At 36.0% G+C, this 15,857-nt stretch overlaps 1 protein-coding gene across 1 annotated transcript in view; it reads right to left on the bottom strand.

The window, feature by feature from the left end:
• The window catches only part of CATSPERE (catsper channel auxiliary subunit epsilon), a 271,733-nt gene that overhangs the window by 9,624 nt on the left and 246,252 nt on the right, over nt 1–15,857 (bottom strand). Inside the window, exons 19-20 of the mRNA XM_068538508.1 lie at nt 15,042–15,128; nt 8,402–8,559 (exon numbers count right to left, since the gene is read on the bottom strand). Of these exons, the coding sequence (XP_068394609.1) occupies nt 8,402–8,559; nt 15,042–15,128 (245 nt within the window). The remainder of the gene's footprint in view (nt 1–8,401; nt 8,560–15,041; nt 15,129–15,857) is intronic.

Below are 15,857 nucleotides of genomic sequence, written 5' to 3'. Positions count from 1 at the left end.
CCCTCAAGACTGCTTTGGCTATTCGGGGTCGTTTGTGTCTCCATACAAACTTTAAGATTTTTTGTTCTAGTTCTGTAAAAAATGCCACTGGTAATTTGATAGGGATTGCATTGAATCTGTAGATTGCTTTGGGTAGTAGAGTCATTTTCACAATATTGATTCTTCCAATCCAAGAACATGGTATATCTCTTCATCTGTTTGTATCATCTTTAATTTCTTTCATCAGTGTCTTATAGTTTTCTGCCTACAGGTAGGTCTTTTGTCTCCCTAGGTCGGTTTATTCCTAGGTATTTTATTTTTTTTGTTGCAATGGTAAATGGGAGTGTTTCCTTAATTTCTCTTTCACATTTTTCATCATTAGTGGATAAGAATGCAAGAGATTTCTGTGCCTTAATTTTGTATCCTGCAACTTTACCAGATTCATTGATTAGCTCTAGTAGTTTTCTGGTGGCATCTTTAGGATTCCCTATGTATAGTATCATGTCATCTGCAAACAGTGACAGTTTTACTTCTTCTTTTCCAATTTGTATTCCTTTTATTTCTTTTTCTTCTCTGATTGCCGTGGCTAGGACTTCCAGAACTATGTTGAATAATAGTGGTGAGAGTGGACATCCTTGTCTTTCTCCAGATCTTAGAGGAAATGCTTTCAGTTTTTCACCATTGAGAACGATGTTTGCTGTGGGTTTGTCATATATGGCCTTTATTATGTTGAGGTAGGTTCCCCCTATGCCCACTTTCTGGAGAGTTTTTATCATAAATGGGTGTTGAATTTTGTCAAAAGCTTTTTCTGCATCTATTGAGATGATCATATGGTTTTTATCCTTCAATTTGTTAATATGGTGTATCACATTGATTGATTTGTGTATATTGAAGAATCCTTGCATCCCTGGGATAAATCCCACTTGATCATGGTGTATGATCCTTTTAATGTGTTGTTGGATTCTGTTTGCTAGTATTTTGTTGAGGATTTTTGCATCTATATTCATCAGTGATATTGGTCTGTAATTTTCTTTTTTTGTAGTATCTTTGTCTGGTTCTGGTATCAGGGTGATGGTGGCCTCATAGAATGAGTTTGGGAGTGTTCCTTCCTCCGCAGTTTTTTGGAAGAGTTTGAGAAGGATGGGTGTTAGCTCTTCTCTAAATGTTTCACAGAATTCACCTGTGAAGCCATGTGGTCCTGGACTTTTGTTTGTTGGAAGATTTTTAATCACAGTTTCAATTTCATTACTTGTGATCAGTCTGTTCATATTTTCTATTTCTTCCTGGTTCAGCCTTGGAAGATTGTACCTTTCTAAGAATTTGTCCATTTCTTCCAGGTTGTCCATTTTATTGGCATAGAGCTGCCTGCAGTACTCTCTTAGGATGATTTGTATTTCTGCGGTGTCTGTTGTAACTTCTCCTTTTCCACGTCTAATTTTATTGATTTGAGTCCTCTCCCTCTTTTTCTTGATGAGTCTGGCTAATGGTTTATCAATTTTGTTTATCTTCTCAAAGAACCAGCTTTTAGTTTTATTGATCTTTGCTATTGTTTTCTTTGTTTCTATTTCATTTATTTTTGCTCTGATATTTATGGTTTCTTTCCTTCTGTTAACTTTGGGTTTCATTTGTTCTTCTTTCTCTAGTTCCTTTAGGTGTAAATGAACCTGCATCCCATAGGTTTTGGATCATCATGTTTTCATTGTCATTTGTCTATAGGTATTTTTTGATTTCCTCTTTGATTTCTTCAGTGATCTCTTGGTTATTTAGTAATGTATTGTTTAGCCTCCATGTTTTTGTGTTTTTTACGGTTTTTTCCCTGTAATTGATTTCTAATCTTATAGTGCTGTGGTCAGAAAAGATGCTTGATATGATTTCAATTTTCTTAAATTTACTGAGGCTTGATTTGTGACCCAAGATGTGATCTATCCTGGAGAATGTTCCGTGCGTACTTGAGAAGAAAGTGTATTCTGTTGTTTTGGGATAGAATGTCCTATAAATATCAATTAAGTCCATCTTGTTTAATGTATCATTTAAAGCTTGTGTTTCATTATTTATTTTCATTTTGGATGATCTGTCCATTGGTGAAAGTGGGGTGCTAAAGTCCCCTACCATGATTGTGTTACTGTCAATTTCCACTTTTATGGCTGTTAGCATTTGCCTTATGTATTGAGGTGCTCCTATGTTGGGTGCATAAATAATTACAATTGTTATATCTTCTTCTTGGATTGATCCCTTGATCATTATGTAGTGTCCTTCTTTGTCTCCTGTAATAGTCTTTATTTTAAAGTCTATTTTGTCTGATATGAGAATTGCTACTTCAGCTTTCTTTTGATTTCCATTTGCGTGGAATATCGTTTTCCATCCCCTCACTTTCAGTCTGTATGTGTCCCTAGGTCTGAAGTAGGTCTCTTATAGACAGCATATATATGGGTCTTGTTTTTGTGTCCATTCAGCAAGCCTGTGTCTTTGGTTAGAGCATTTAATTCATTCACGTTTAAGGTAATTATCGATATGTATGTTCCTATGACCATTTTCTTAATTGTTTTGGGTTTGTTTTTGTAGGTCCTTTTCTTCTCTTGTGTTTCCCACTTAGAGAAGTTCCTTTAGCATTTGTTGTACAGCTGGTTTGGTGGTGCTGAATTCTCTTAGCTTTTGCTTGTCTGTAAAGCTTTTGATTTCTCCATCGAATCTGAATGAGATCCTTGCCGGCTAGAGTAATCTTGGTTGTAGGTTCTTCCCTTTCATCACTTTAAATATGTCATGCCACCCCCTTCTGGCTTGTAGAGTTTCTGCTGAGAAATCAGCTGTTAACCTTATGGGAGTTCTCTTGTATGTTATTTGTCGTTTTTCCCTTGCTGCTTTCAATAATTTTTCTTTGTCTTTAATTTTTGCCAGTTTGATTACTGTGTGCCTTGGCGTGTTTCTCCTGTGTTTATCCTGTATTGGACTCTCTGTGCTTCCTGGAATTGGGTGGCTATTTCCTTTCCCATGTTAGGGAAGTTTTTGACTATAATCTCTTCAAACATTTTCTCGAGTCCTTTCTCTCTCTCTTCTCCTTCTGGGACCCCTATAATGCAAATGTTGTTGTGTTTAATGTTGTCCCAGAGGTCTCTTAGGCTGTCTTCATTTCTTTTCATTCTTTTTTCTTTATTCTGTTCTGCAGCAGTGAATTCCACCATTCTGTCTTCCAGGTCACTTATCCGTTCTTCTGCCTCAGTTATTCTGCTATTGATTCCTTCTAGTGTATTTTTCACTTCAGTTATTGTATTGCTCATCTCTGTTTGTTTGTTCTTTAATTCTTCTAGGTCTTTGTTAAACATTTCTTGCATCTTCTCGATCTTTGCCTCCATTCTTTTTCCGAGGTCCTGGATCATCTTCACTATCATTTTTCTGAGTTCTTTTTCTGGAAGGTTGCCTATCTCCGCTTCATTTAGTTGTTTTTCTGGGGTTTTATCGTGTTCCTTCATCTGGTACATAGCCCTCTGTCTTTTCATCTTGTCTATCTTTCTGTGAATGTGGTTTTTGTCCCACGGGCTGCCGGATTCTAGTTCTTCTTGCTTCTGCTGTCTGCCCTCTGGTGGATGAGGCTAAGAGGTTTGTGCAAGTTTCCTGATGGAAGGGACTGGTGGTAGGTAGAGCTGCATGTTGCTCTGGTGGGCAGAGCTCAGTAAAACTTTAATCTGCTTGTCTGCTGATGGCTGGGGCTGGGTTCCCTCCCTGTTGGTTGTTTGGCCTTAGGCAACCCAACACTAGCGCCTACCCGGGCTCTTTGGTGGGGCTAATGGTGGACTCTGGGAGGGCTCACTCCAAGGAGTACTTCCAAGAACTTCTGCTGCCAGTGTCCTTGTCCTCATGGTGAGACACAGCCAGCCCCCGCCTCTGCAGGAGACCCTCCAACACTAGCAGGTAGGTCTGGTTCAGTCTCCTCTGTGGTCACTGCTCCTTCCCCTGGGTCCTGATGTGCACACTACTCTGTGTGTGCCTTCCAAGAGTGGAGTCTCTTTTCCCCCCAGTCCTGTCGAAGTCCTGCAATCAAATCCCTCTAGCCTTCAAAGTCTGGTTCTCTAGGAATTCCTCCTCCTGTTGCCAGACCCCCCAGGTTGGGAACCCTGACATGGTGCTCAGAACCTTCACTCCAGTGGGTGGACTTCTGTGGTATAAATGTTCTCCTGTTTGTGAGTCACCCACCCAGCAGTTATGGGATTTGATTTTATTGTGATTACGCCCCTCCTACTGTCTCATTGTGGCTTCTCTTTTGTCTTTGGATGTGGGATATCTTTTCTGGTGAGTTCCAGTGTCTTCCTGTCAATGATTGTTCAGCAGTTAGTTGTGGTTCCGGTGCTCTCGCAAGAAGGAGTGAGAGCACGTCCTTCTACTCCTCCATCTTGAACCAATCTCCCTTCCTATGTTTTCTTCTAGGAGTTTTACAGTATCCAGTCTTACATTTAGGTCTTTAATCCAGTTTGGGTTTATTTTTGTATATGGTGTTAGAGAATGTTCTAATTTCATTATTTTACATGTAACTATCCAGTTTTCCCAGCACCACTTACTGAAAAGACTGCCTTTTTTCCATTGTATATTCTTGCCTCCTTTGTCATAGATTAGTTGACCATAGGTGTGTGGGTTCACCTCTGGCCTTTCTATCCCGTTCCACTGATCTATATTTCTCTTTTTGTGCCAGTACCATATTGTCTTGATTACTGTAGCTTTGTAGTATAGTCTGAAGTCAGGGAGCCTGATTCTGCCAGCTCCATTTTTCTTTCTCAAGATTGCTTTGGATAATTGGGATCTTTTGTGTTTCCATACAAATTGTAAAATTTTTTGTTCTCATTCTGTGAAAGATACCATTGATAATTTGATAGGGATTGCATTGAATCTGTAGATTGTCTTGGGTAGTATAGTCATTTTGACAATATTTACTCTTCCAATCCAAGAACCCACTATATCTTTCTATCTGTTTGTATCATCTTTGATTTCTTTCATTAGTATCTTATAGTTTTCAGAGTACAGGTCTTTTGCCTCCTTAGGTTGGTTTATCCCTAGGTATTTTATCTCTCATAATTTAGCATATTGCTTGGAATGAGACAGGATTTAACTAAATAAACATTAATAATATGATTTCACCTATCTTCATGTGGGAGAAGAGACAGGAAAAGGACTTAGTTTTATTGAGTCCTTGCTATGTGCCCAGTAAAGTTAGGGATTCTTATCCAAGTTCTTCATTTAATCCTCTGGATACTATAAGATAGCTATTACTGACTCCTTTCACAGATAAATAAGCTCAAAGAGACTAAACAATTTGCTTAAGACTAGATGTTACTAGTGGCAAAATTAGGACTCAAACCAAAGTAGACTCTCTAGCATAGTGTTCTCAAGGTCCATCGATGTTGTCTCAAGTGGTAAGCTTTCCTTCTTTTTATGGCCAGATAATATTCCATACCACATTTTCTTTGTCCATTCATCCATCGTTGGACACTTATGTTATTTCCATATACTGGCAATTGTAAATAATGCTGCAATGAACATGGGGGTGCATATATCTTTTTAAGTTAGTGTTTTTGTTTTCTTTAGATAAATATGTAGGGGTGGAATAGTTGGATCATATGGTAGTTCTATTTTTAATATTTTGGGGAACCTCCATACTGTTTTCCATAGTAGCTGCATAAATTTACATTCCTACCAACAGTGCACAAGTGTTCCCTTTTCTTCACATCCTCATCAACACTTATCTCTTGTCTTTTTGATAATAGCCATTCCAACAGGTGGTTTTGAGTTGTATTTCTCTGATGATTACTGATGTTGCGCACCCTTTTATGTATGTCTTCATGTATGTCTTCTTTGGGAAAATGTCTAATCAGGTCCTTGGCCCATTTTTAAATTGTTTTGTGTTTTGTGTTTTTTTTTTTGCTATTGAGTGGTATGAGTTCTTTATATATTTAGATATTAACCGCTTATCAGATATATGATTTGTAAATATTTTCTCCCGTTCTGTAGGTTTCCTTTTCATTTTGTTGATGGTTTCCTTTGCTGTGCAGAAGCTTTTTAGTTTGATGTAGTCCCACATGTTTAATTTTGCTTTTGTTGCCTTTGCTTTTGGTGTCAAATAAAAACAAAGTGCTGCAAAGACTGACATCAGGGAGCTTACCACCTATGTTTTCTTCTAGGAATTTTATGGTTTCAGGGCTTATGTTCAAGTTTTTAATCCATTTGGAGTTAATTTTTGTATGGTGTAAGATAGTGGTCTAGTATCAATGTTTCACAGGTGGCTGTCCAATTTTCCCAAAACCATTTATTGAAGAGAATGTCCTTTCCCCACTGTATATTCTTGGCTCTTTTGTCATAAATTAAGTGATTGTATATGTGTGAGTTTATTTCTAGGGATTTCTATTTTGTTCCATTGATCTATGTGTCTGTTTTTATGTCAATACCATACTGTTTTGATTACTGCAGCTTTGCAATATAGTTTGGAATCAGGGAGTGTGATGCTTCCAACTTTGGTCTTCTTTCTTAAGACTGCTGTGGCTTTTTGGGGTCTTTTGCAGTTCCATACACATTTTAGGATGGTTTGTTCTATTTCTGTGAAAAATGTCATCGGAATTTTGATAGGGATTGCTTTGAATCTGTAGATTGCTTGGGTAATATGGAACTTTATTTTTCTCTTCATTTTTTCTTTTATTTGAGGAGTTTTCTGCTCAGCCCCTTTTCTCATCACCCTCAATTCCTTCACTGTGGGTATCTCCTAAAAGCTCTTTTCTTCTCGTAAGTCAGTTAACTTATGTGTGCTCATGGAGTCACTATAGGAGATGCCCACGTTTGTGTTTTGAAAACTCTTTATCATCAGCTATTCCCTCCAACTCAAGGCCCAAATTAAAATTTTTAACTGTTTATAGGACATCTTCACTCAGATATGTCATTGTCCTCTCAAATGCAAAGTCAGAACTCTTAGAAAAAGAAAGACCTCAAAGAAAAACCACCTCAGTGTCTACAGTGGTCAAAGAAAATTCCATAATTTTTAATCACCTAGTCTAGAAAACTTGAGACCATATCAGTTCCTTCTTTTCCTTCATTTGCCACACTAGATCAATATAATATCTCTTTTCCTGATAAATATTTATTAGACTTTTTCCTTTCTTTCCACTCCTCCTGCCAACAGGGCTTCCTTTGACCCTTGTCTTGTTAATTCTACTCCTCTCATTTATCTGCAATTTATTTTCCTTTTATAAGATTCTTTATTCTCAGGCTAATTTTCCTAGAACTATACTATCATCACAACACTTCCCTAGTAAAGATACTAAAGAGACTCTCTAAGACATGGTTTGAAATTGAATTCAACATTATGAATTGCCTCGAATCAGTCTGCACCCTTTGTTTTTTACCTTCCTCACTCAAGGTATTTTCCACCTTCTTTCTTTCTCCACGAGCCATATGTTAATATTCAGCTCCATTCCATTATTAGTGTGATTTCTTTCATCTGAAGGGTCTATCTTAGTTCTCTGGCAATATAAATTCTTAATGTTCCCTATCCTCCAGGAAGTTTTCTCCTGATGCTCAAGATAGCATTGATTTTTCCCATCTCTGAATTATTATTATGCCTATCAATAATACAAATAATTATATTTGAAAAATATATCATGTGTTTGCTCTGATTTAACCTCCCTTGGTTTTATGTGTACCCTCCACTCCTCCTTCCCCAACCAGTTTAATTACAAGCATCTTAAAGGCTGAGATTATCCTTATGCTCTATTTGCATCTATCATAGCAATGAAACATAGTAAAGTACTCAGAATGTAACTGTGAATCGATTAATTTAATTAATGTTTAACATGAAATCTTATCTCCCACTCCCATAGAATGTTTAACAGGATTGCTCCAAAATGAAAAAACAAATATGACAGGCATACCTTGGAGATGTGGGTTCAGTTTCAAACCACCGCAATAAAATGAATACTGCAATAAAGTGAGTCACACAAACCTTTTGCTTTCCCAGTGGGTATAAAAGTTATTTTTACACTATACTGTAGTCTATTAAGTGTGCAATAGCATTATGTCTAAAAAGAGACTGTGCATAACTTAATTAAAAAATACTTTATTTCTCAAAAAATGCTAACCATCATCAGAGCCTTCAACAAATCATAATCTTTTTGCTGGTGGAGGGTTTGAAATATTGCAAGAATTACTAAAATGTGACACAGAGACAGGAGGTGAGCAAATGCTGTTAGAAAAACGGCACTGATAAACCTGCTTGATCAAGGGTTGCTACAAACCTTCAATTTGTAAATTGAAGCACAATAAAGTGAGGTGTAATAAAATGAGGTATGCCTTTAATTGGATAGCTGGGTGGTATCAAATTAAATCAAGAAAATAAAAATTTAATTTTTAGGAACTAACGCTAAAACTATTATAATGGAACATTTATATTCACCTATAGTTTGGATCCAGGATCTTCACACGAAACACATACATTCCGGAATGGTCCAAGGGCCAAACTAAATGGTTATGGTTAGACTTGTTGATAATCTCATATGGTTGATTTAAGTCTCCTGGTTTTCCAATAGCATAAGAAAAACAGTGCTTATAGTTCTGAATAGAAAACAAAGACAAAAACCTTAAGGTCATTAGCTGACTTTAATAAACAAAATTATATACTCGTATATTTATTTTGGAAAATTATTTAGAGATATAATAGTTATTCCTATCTCTTCTATCATTTTAGTGTAGTATAGTATTTTTAGAGGCTATCTTGGGTTAAAGTTTGATAAAAAGTGAAGCTTAGTGAAAGAAAATGCTGTGTTTATTTATTTGCAAACAATAATACATTAGGGTGTTGAGAATCTGTAAGCATTTAATTTCCCTAAATCGAAAACCACAAAATCCTTCAAGGATGCTTAATTTGGGACAGACACTATTTTGATCATAAGGTATGGATACAGTAGTCAAATCTTCCCTTAAGACTTTTATTTATCCCCATTACCACTGCTGTCTCTCTGTGGGTCTCATTTATTTATCTCCTGTTCCCTTTTTTAAAAGCATAAACACTATATATTTTTAAAGTCACTTTATTAAAGCTAAGGTAATAAAATAAAATCCTAAGATAATACATGGCATTTCTTCTGGATTCTTGTAGGTCCTGTATGCTTTCACACCCTACTTAAAGTCTTGCTTGTCTCTCTGTCATGTATTCTCAGTGAGGCTGAATTCTTTCTATAGCTTTTGAGTGAGTAACTCCCATTTATTCAAGTGATATCTATTTCTTGTTCTTTCCTTCATATTCTCCCTACATTTTGACATTTTTCAATATGCAGATATTGTATTCTTTCTTAACTCTACTTGGTTTTGGAGATAATCAGGAACAGTTCATATAGGTCCCTTATTTGGCTATGTATACATAGAAGTCCCTTCTATAGCTCTCTCATTTTATCTTTATTTATATATACTCCAGTATTTACCCTCCCGTTTGAGAATTTTTTTTGAAGGTGAGTATTGCCTTCACACTGAAAATTCCTCTACTTTCCTTCTTAACAGGTCATTTTCTTTTACATAGGTGAATCATTCCATAATTATATTTTAATTATAAGTCCCATCCCTAAAACTCTTAATGATGTTTTACAATTTCATGGAGTGTTACTGTATGTCTTGATAAACTGCAAAATAATTCTTCTATCTCTCTCCTTTATCACATTTACTATTATTTCTTCCCTTTGTCTGCCTTTCTACTACTTTACTCTCTGGCACATTTATAAAGCAATATGTTAGGTGTAGATTAATGAAAAACAAGTAAGAGACTCATCATTATTATTTTTTTCTTTTGAACATCAAAAAATTCATTTCTGCTTTTATTTGTATGTATGTACTTGTTTATTTATTTTTGAGATATAATTGACCTATAACATTATATTAATTTCAGGTGTACAACATAATAATTCAATATTTGTATATATTGCGAAATGATAACCACAATATGTCTAGTTAACATCTATCACCATACATAGTTAAAATTTTTTTCTTATGATGGGAACTTCTAAGATCTGCTCTTTTAGCAACTTTCAAATATACAATACAGTATTATTAACTACAGTCACCATGTTGTACATTGCACACTGATGACATTTATTTTATAACTGTAAGTTTGTACTTTTTGACCACCTTCACCCATTTCACCCCCTACCTGTGGCAACCAATCATTTTTTGATGTACCCTAACTTGAAAACATGATATGTCTTATTATTATTATTTTTTTGTTGGTGGAGTTTCTTGTAGGCCAACACGGGCCTGGGAACTTCTTGTTCTACGAAGTGAGTTAATACATGAAACCATGAACTTAATTGAAAGAATATGTGGCACATACTAAATATGTGCAGGAACTGGACACATATCCTCACAGCAATGTATTGCTGATAAGGACACATTCATCTTCTATCATTACATGTAGTTTTTGTGTATAGACACCTGGGAATATTTATATTGTTTCCAACTTTCTACCTAGTTATTTCCTGATGTGAAAGATGATTCCCACTGATTGTTGCTCCTATTTTTGTCATGCCTGATATTTCCTATTGTAGTAACAGACTTTTTTTTCCCAATTATTGTGTTTTTCCCTTTTCTTTTTAAGTTGAAAGCCCACTTGATCAAGCTATATAGCCTGTAAGAAAACACATCAGCCCTGGCCTCATGAATTACAATTCTTTTTTTTTTTTTTAACATCTTTATTGGAGTATAATTGCTTTACAATGGTGTGTTAGTTTCTGCTTTATAACAAAGTGAATCAGCTATACATATACATATATCCCCATATCGCCTCCCTCTTGTGTCTCTCTCCCACCCTCCCTATCCTATCCCTCTAGATGGTCACAAAGCACTGAGCTGATCTCCCTGTGCTATGTGGCTGCTTCCAACTAGCTATCTATTTTACATTTGGTAGTAATGTATATATCCATGCCACTCTCTCACTTAGTCCCATCTTACCCTTCCCCCTCCCCATGTCCTCAAGTCCATTCTTTATGTCTGCATCTTTATTCCTGTCCTGCCCCTAGGTTTTTCAGAACCTTTTTTTTTTTTTAGATTCCATATATATGTGTTAGCATACGGTGTTTGTTTTTCTATTTACAATAGCCAGAACAGGAAGCAACCTAAATGTCCATCGACAGATGAATGGATAAAGAAGATGTGGCACATATATACAATGGAATACTACTCAGCCATAAAAAGAAACAAAATTGAGTTATTTGTAGTGAGGTGGATGGACCTAGAGTCTGTCATACAGAGTGAAGTAAGTCAGAAAGAGAAATACAATTCATCTTTAGCCAAGGACTTCTCGGATTACTATGTCAGTCATGTCCAGAAACTCAACTCACATCCTGAGTTATAAGTATGTAGCTAGCCATTCATAACCCACATTCTCCCTTTCCTTCTCAAACTCCAACAGTAACTTGGAAGAACCTGTGAAAATGCCACTTTTGTTTATGAGTCCTTCAGATTTTCTCTTGAGAATTTACAGTCTCTAGAGCTACTTCACAGATTTTTATGCAAGTGTCATTCATCCTTGTAGAATCAGGACTATGTAGCAATCAGTGCAGCTCCAAGAATTGGAAGGCTATTTCATTTCAGTTATATGTTTCAGGAAGAGAGCACCTCTGATTGCCATGTTGAATAAATATACAGTGACACTCTTCAGTAAGCATAGCCTTACTCACTAGGACATAAATAGTCTTTGCAGGTACCTGCCTTCTACTATATTCAGACTCTAGACTGAATCCACCCTTTTAGTGATGAGCTTTTTGTCTCTCATATGGTAGAACTGAACACTTAGGGCCTGGTGTGGCCACTCCAGAATCTTTATAGAATGTAAGCCACTACTTCAATGTTTCTTAAATGTGGTCCCCAGATCAGCAGTATCAGCATCACCTGGGAACTTGTTAGAAATGCAAATTCGGGGGCTTAGCCCCAGATCTGATGAATCAGAAACTTTGGAGGTAGGATCCAGAGATTTGTTTTAGCAAGTCCTCTAGGTGATTCTGATGACACCTCGAGGTGATTCTAAAATTTGAGAACTAGTGCACTGTATCATACCGATTGAGGCAATCTCCAAGACTGTTAATTATCAGGTAGCTCATTCCTTCCTAGGACTATGTTATTTTGTCATATCTTATAACATTTGGGTGCCCTTTGTGAGATTCTGAGTAAGAAGGTCACTTACATTTACCCTCAACCCCAGATTCTTGGATGTCCTTCAACAAGAAGTTAGAGGGTAAGTTTTGTTTTTAACGGATTCCTTTACTAGTTTACTTCCTTATGATTTTTTAAATAGCAGAATAATACTCTTTGTAATAGGTGGGTGACCTATAATTAATGAATTAGTTCCACAAATATTTATTGAGCACCCGTAATGGGTTAGATGCTAGGGATACACCAGTGAACAAAACAAACAAAATTCCCTCCCCTTATGGAGCCTACATTTTAGTTGGGGAGCCAGATAATAAATAGGATAAATAAATAGACTATATAATGTGTTAGAGAGTTATAAATGCTAATGACATTAAAGAAAATAGGCAAGGGAGATAGCAACTGTCACGGGGTGATGTTTAACTTTTTCGGTAGAGTGGCCGGGGAAGTCTTCATTGACCAATTGATTTTTAAGTAAAGACCTGAAGAAAGGCATTAGCTCGTCATGATGGGGGTGCGGTGGGGATGGGGTGCAGTGAGTCCTGCTGGCTTTGTCATAACTCTAAGTGACATGGGAACCATCGCATGGTTTTGAGCAGAAGAGTGGCACGCTCTGATTTATGTCTTAGGAGGATCAGTCTTGGTGCTGTGTTGTGGATAGGTTCATGGCGGGCAAGCCTGAAGCAGGGAAACCATTTAGGATGCTATGGTTATAACCCAGATGGTTGGTGATGGTGGCTTGAAACACTGTGGTGGCAGTTAGGGTGGCACAGGGTGACCAAATTCAGAATATACTTTGAAGAAAGAGCCAGCAAGATTTGCTGAAAGACCAAATGTGGAGCATAAGATGACATTTAGCTTTTATCCTGAGCAAACTGGGAGGATGGAATTTTTATTAACTGAGGTGGGGAAGAATGTTGGGGGAGTATGTTTGGAGGATGGATATCAGAAACTCAGTTTCAGACATGTTAAGTTTGAAGCATCATCAGTTTTCTTGTTTGTTGGAATATTCCCATCAGTAAACATGTGGTTATTTTTTCTCAATTATTAAAAAAAAAAAAAAGACCCTTTCTTCAACCCATTGCTCTCCCGACACTACACTATTTCTCTCCTTACTGCAAAACTCCTCTGCAGAGATGTCTATTCTTGCTGCTTTGAGTTCTTTTTTTCCATACTAATTAAACCCACTTCAGTAAGGTTTTGTCTCTCACTATCCTACGAAAACTGATCCTGTCAAGGTTACCTGTTACCTCCATGCTGCTGAAGTAAATGATCAAGTTTCAATCCTCATCATAGTTGACCTATTTAAGTAGTGAATTTAACACACTTGATCCCTCCCTCCTTCTGGTGAGACTTGCTTTACATGAGGTCCAAAACTTCATACTTGCCTGGATCTTCTCTTGCTTCTTGGATTATTCCTTTTTCACCTCCTTTGCCTCTCCTCATTTCCCCCATCTCTAAATACTGAAATGACCCAAGATTTAGTCCTTTTCTTTTTATACCTATATCAGGGGTTCATAACCTCATAGTGAGTGTGTATAAATATATAAAAATAGATTTAAAAATATATATAAAGTTGTATTTTATTTTTATATGGGCCCCTTTGGCAATCTGGTGAAGCCTATGGACTACTATGGGCCCCTCTCAGAATAATGTTTTTAAAAATAATAACATAAAATAGGTTGCATTACAAGGGAAACTAGTTATAAGGAATTTTAGTTGTCAAAATATTAAAAACAATATGGCAACATGTTGCACATTAAAAAATGTGTGCTTCTTTAAATAAAATTAGATAGAAGGGTCTTGCCCATGTTTAATAACTACCTTAATTTTCTTGATAAAGTAGAAAGCAAGTTTATTAGATAAGAACGAGGATGGGGGAAGAGGAGAAAGCATGCAATAACTATTTATGAGAGGGGAGGAGAGAATGAGGCAAAGAAATATTTGTTGGGCAGTATTATGGGACCATTTTAATCATGAGATGAAAGTGAAACAAGTCAGCATGGGTATGTTTTTCTCTGGCCACAGTCAGATGCTAAGGTGGACAGTTGAACTTAACTAAGGTCGTGATTTAGCTATACAGCATAAAGAAGTGGGGGGGGGCAAAAGAATTGAGGGTCATATTAATAGAGCGATATGACTATTGACAGTGGAATTTAAGCTGGATAAAGAGGGAAAAGAGAACCGGGGGGTGGGGTGAGGGTGGTAGGATCAATGAATTGAAGGTTATGTTGAGCTGGAAGAACTGTTCAAAGGATTGTTGGAGTAAAGCTCCTAGAATTATGTTACTAGGAAGATAGGGAGTGGTGGTTGGAAAATGGATGGTTTGGAGTTGGGAATACAGAGGGAGATACATATCGTTTGTATATATCTCTATCTTGACATGTATAGGTTCTGACGTAGAAGTGAAATAACATTCTTATTGTAGGGTTTACATTTTACAGACTGAAGTACCTTATATGTCACATTTTATTCATGAGATATGATTTGATTTGCCAAATAACATAAATTAATTTCAATTTAAGACAATTTACTTGAAAACGGTATAGGCTTGATAACTGGCATTCAGAAATGATCTTTTAGTTACACAAGATTGAAACTTCAGGCATTCTTTAGAAAGACTCAGCCTCAATGCTTTAACATGTTTGTCAGATATTTAATAATCTGCAAACAGATTTGCAGAAGAGAAAATTAAAACAAAATTGTTAGTAATGCAGGGGCAACAGAAGATCAAATAGAATTAAGATGAAGCATTTTAGAAATCATAATATAATCCAATAGGAAAATTGGATTTGATTTACAAAATCAAATTTAAACCCAAAGTGTTTCCATTAACTACTTAATACTAAAACGCCAAGTTAGTTATTATAAATAAACAATTTGCAAGGTAATATTTTTCTTACCTCAGGTCCCCAGGCTTCTTCTAATGGGAGGCGCTTGTTAAGCTCAGTCATTGACTTCCATGTCTGAGCTTCGTGCAAACAACCACTCTGTCAAAAGGTTTTATATATATAGAAAGATTTTATATATATATGTTTTGTATATCAATTTATTTCTAAGTATTTAATATAGTTTAGTGCTGTTGAAAATTATATATCTAATTTTTAAATTATTTAAATGTTTGCTGACATACAGAAAAACAATGGACTTTTGTATATTGACCTTGTACAGAGAGAACTTCTTAAACTCACTTATTAACTTTGTTTCAGATGAACAGTCATGTTATCTGTGAATATGAGTTTTATTTCTTCCTTTCCAATCCTTATACTTTTAAATTATTTGTATTGTTTATTGTTTACCTTATTACAGACATCAGGAACAATGTTGTATAGAAATGGTTAGAACATGCTTCCTTGTTTCATTCCTGATTTCAGAGGGAAGGCTTTCACATTTTCACCATTAAGTATGATGTTTTATGCAGGTTTTTTGTGACGACATTTTGTTAGGTTAAGGAAGTTACCATTTATTTATAATTTTCTAAGGTTTATTTTAAAAATAATGTTATGTATGGGTGATAAATTTTTAATCAGATGACTTTTCATCAACTGTTGTAATAATCTTATGCCTTTTCTTCTTTATACTGTTAATATAGTGGATTACTTTGATTTTCAAATGATATCCCCAAACCTTAATTTATGAAATAAAGAAAACTTGGCCTGGATGGATTATTATTATTATTACATTTATTTGTTTTTATTTTTGGCTGTGTTGGGTCTTCG

This window comes from Eschrichtius robustus, chromosome 3 (assembly GCF_028021215.1).
Source record: "Eschrichtius robustus isolate mEscRob2 chromosome 3, mEscRob2.pri, whole genome shotgun sequence".
Lineage (NCBI taxonomy): Eukaryota > Metazoa > Chordata > Mammalia > Artiodactyla > Eschrichtiidae > Eschrichtius > Eschrichtius robustus.
Note: the sequence above shows the minus strand (reverse complement) of the source record. Positions and strands in the feature narration are given on the sequence as shown.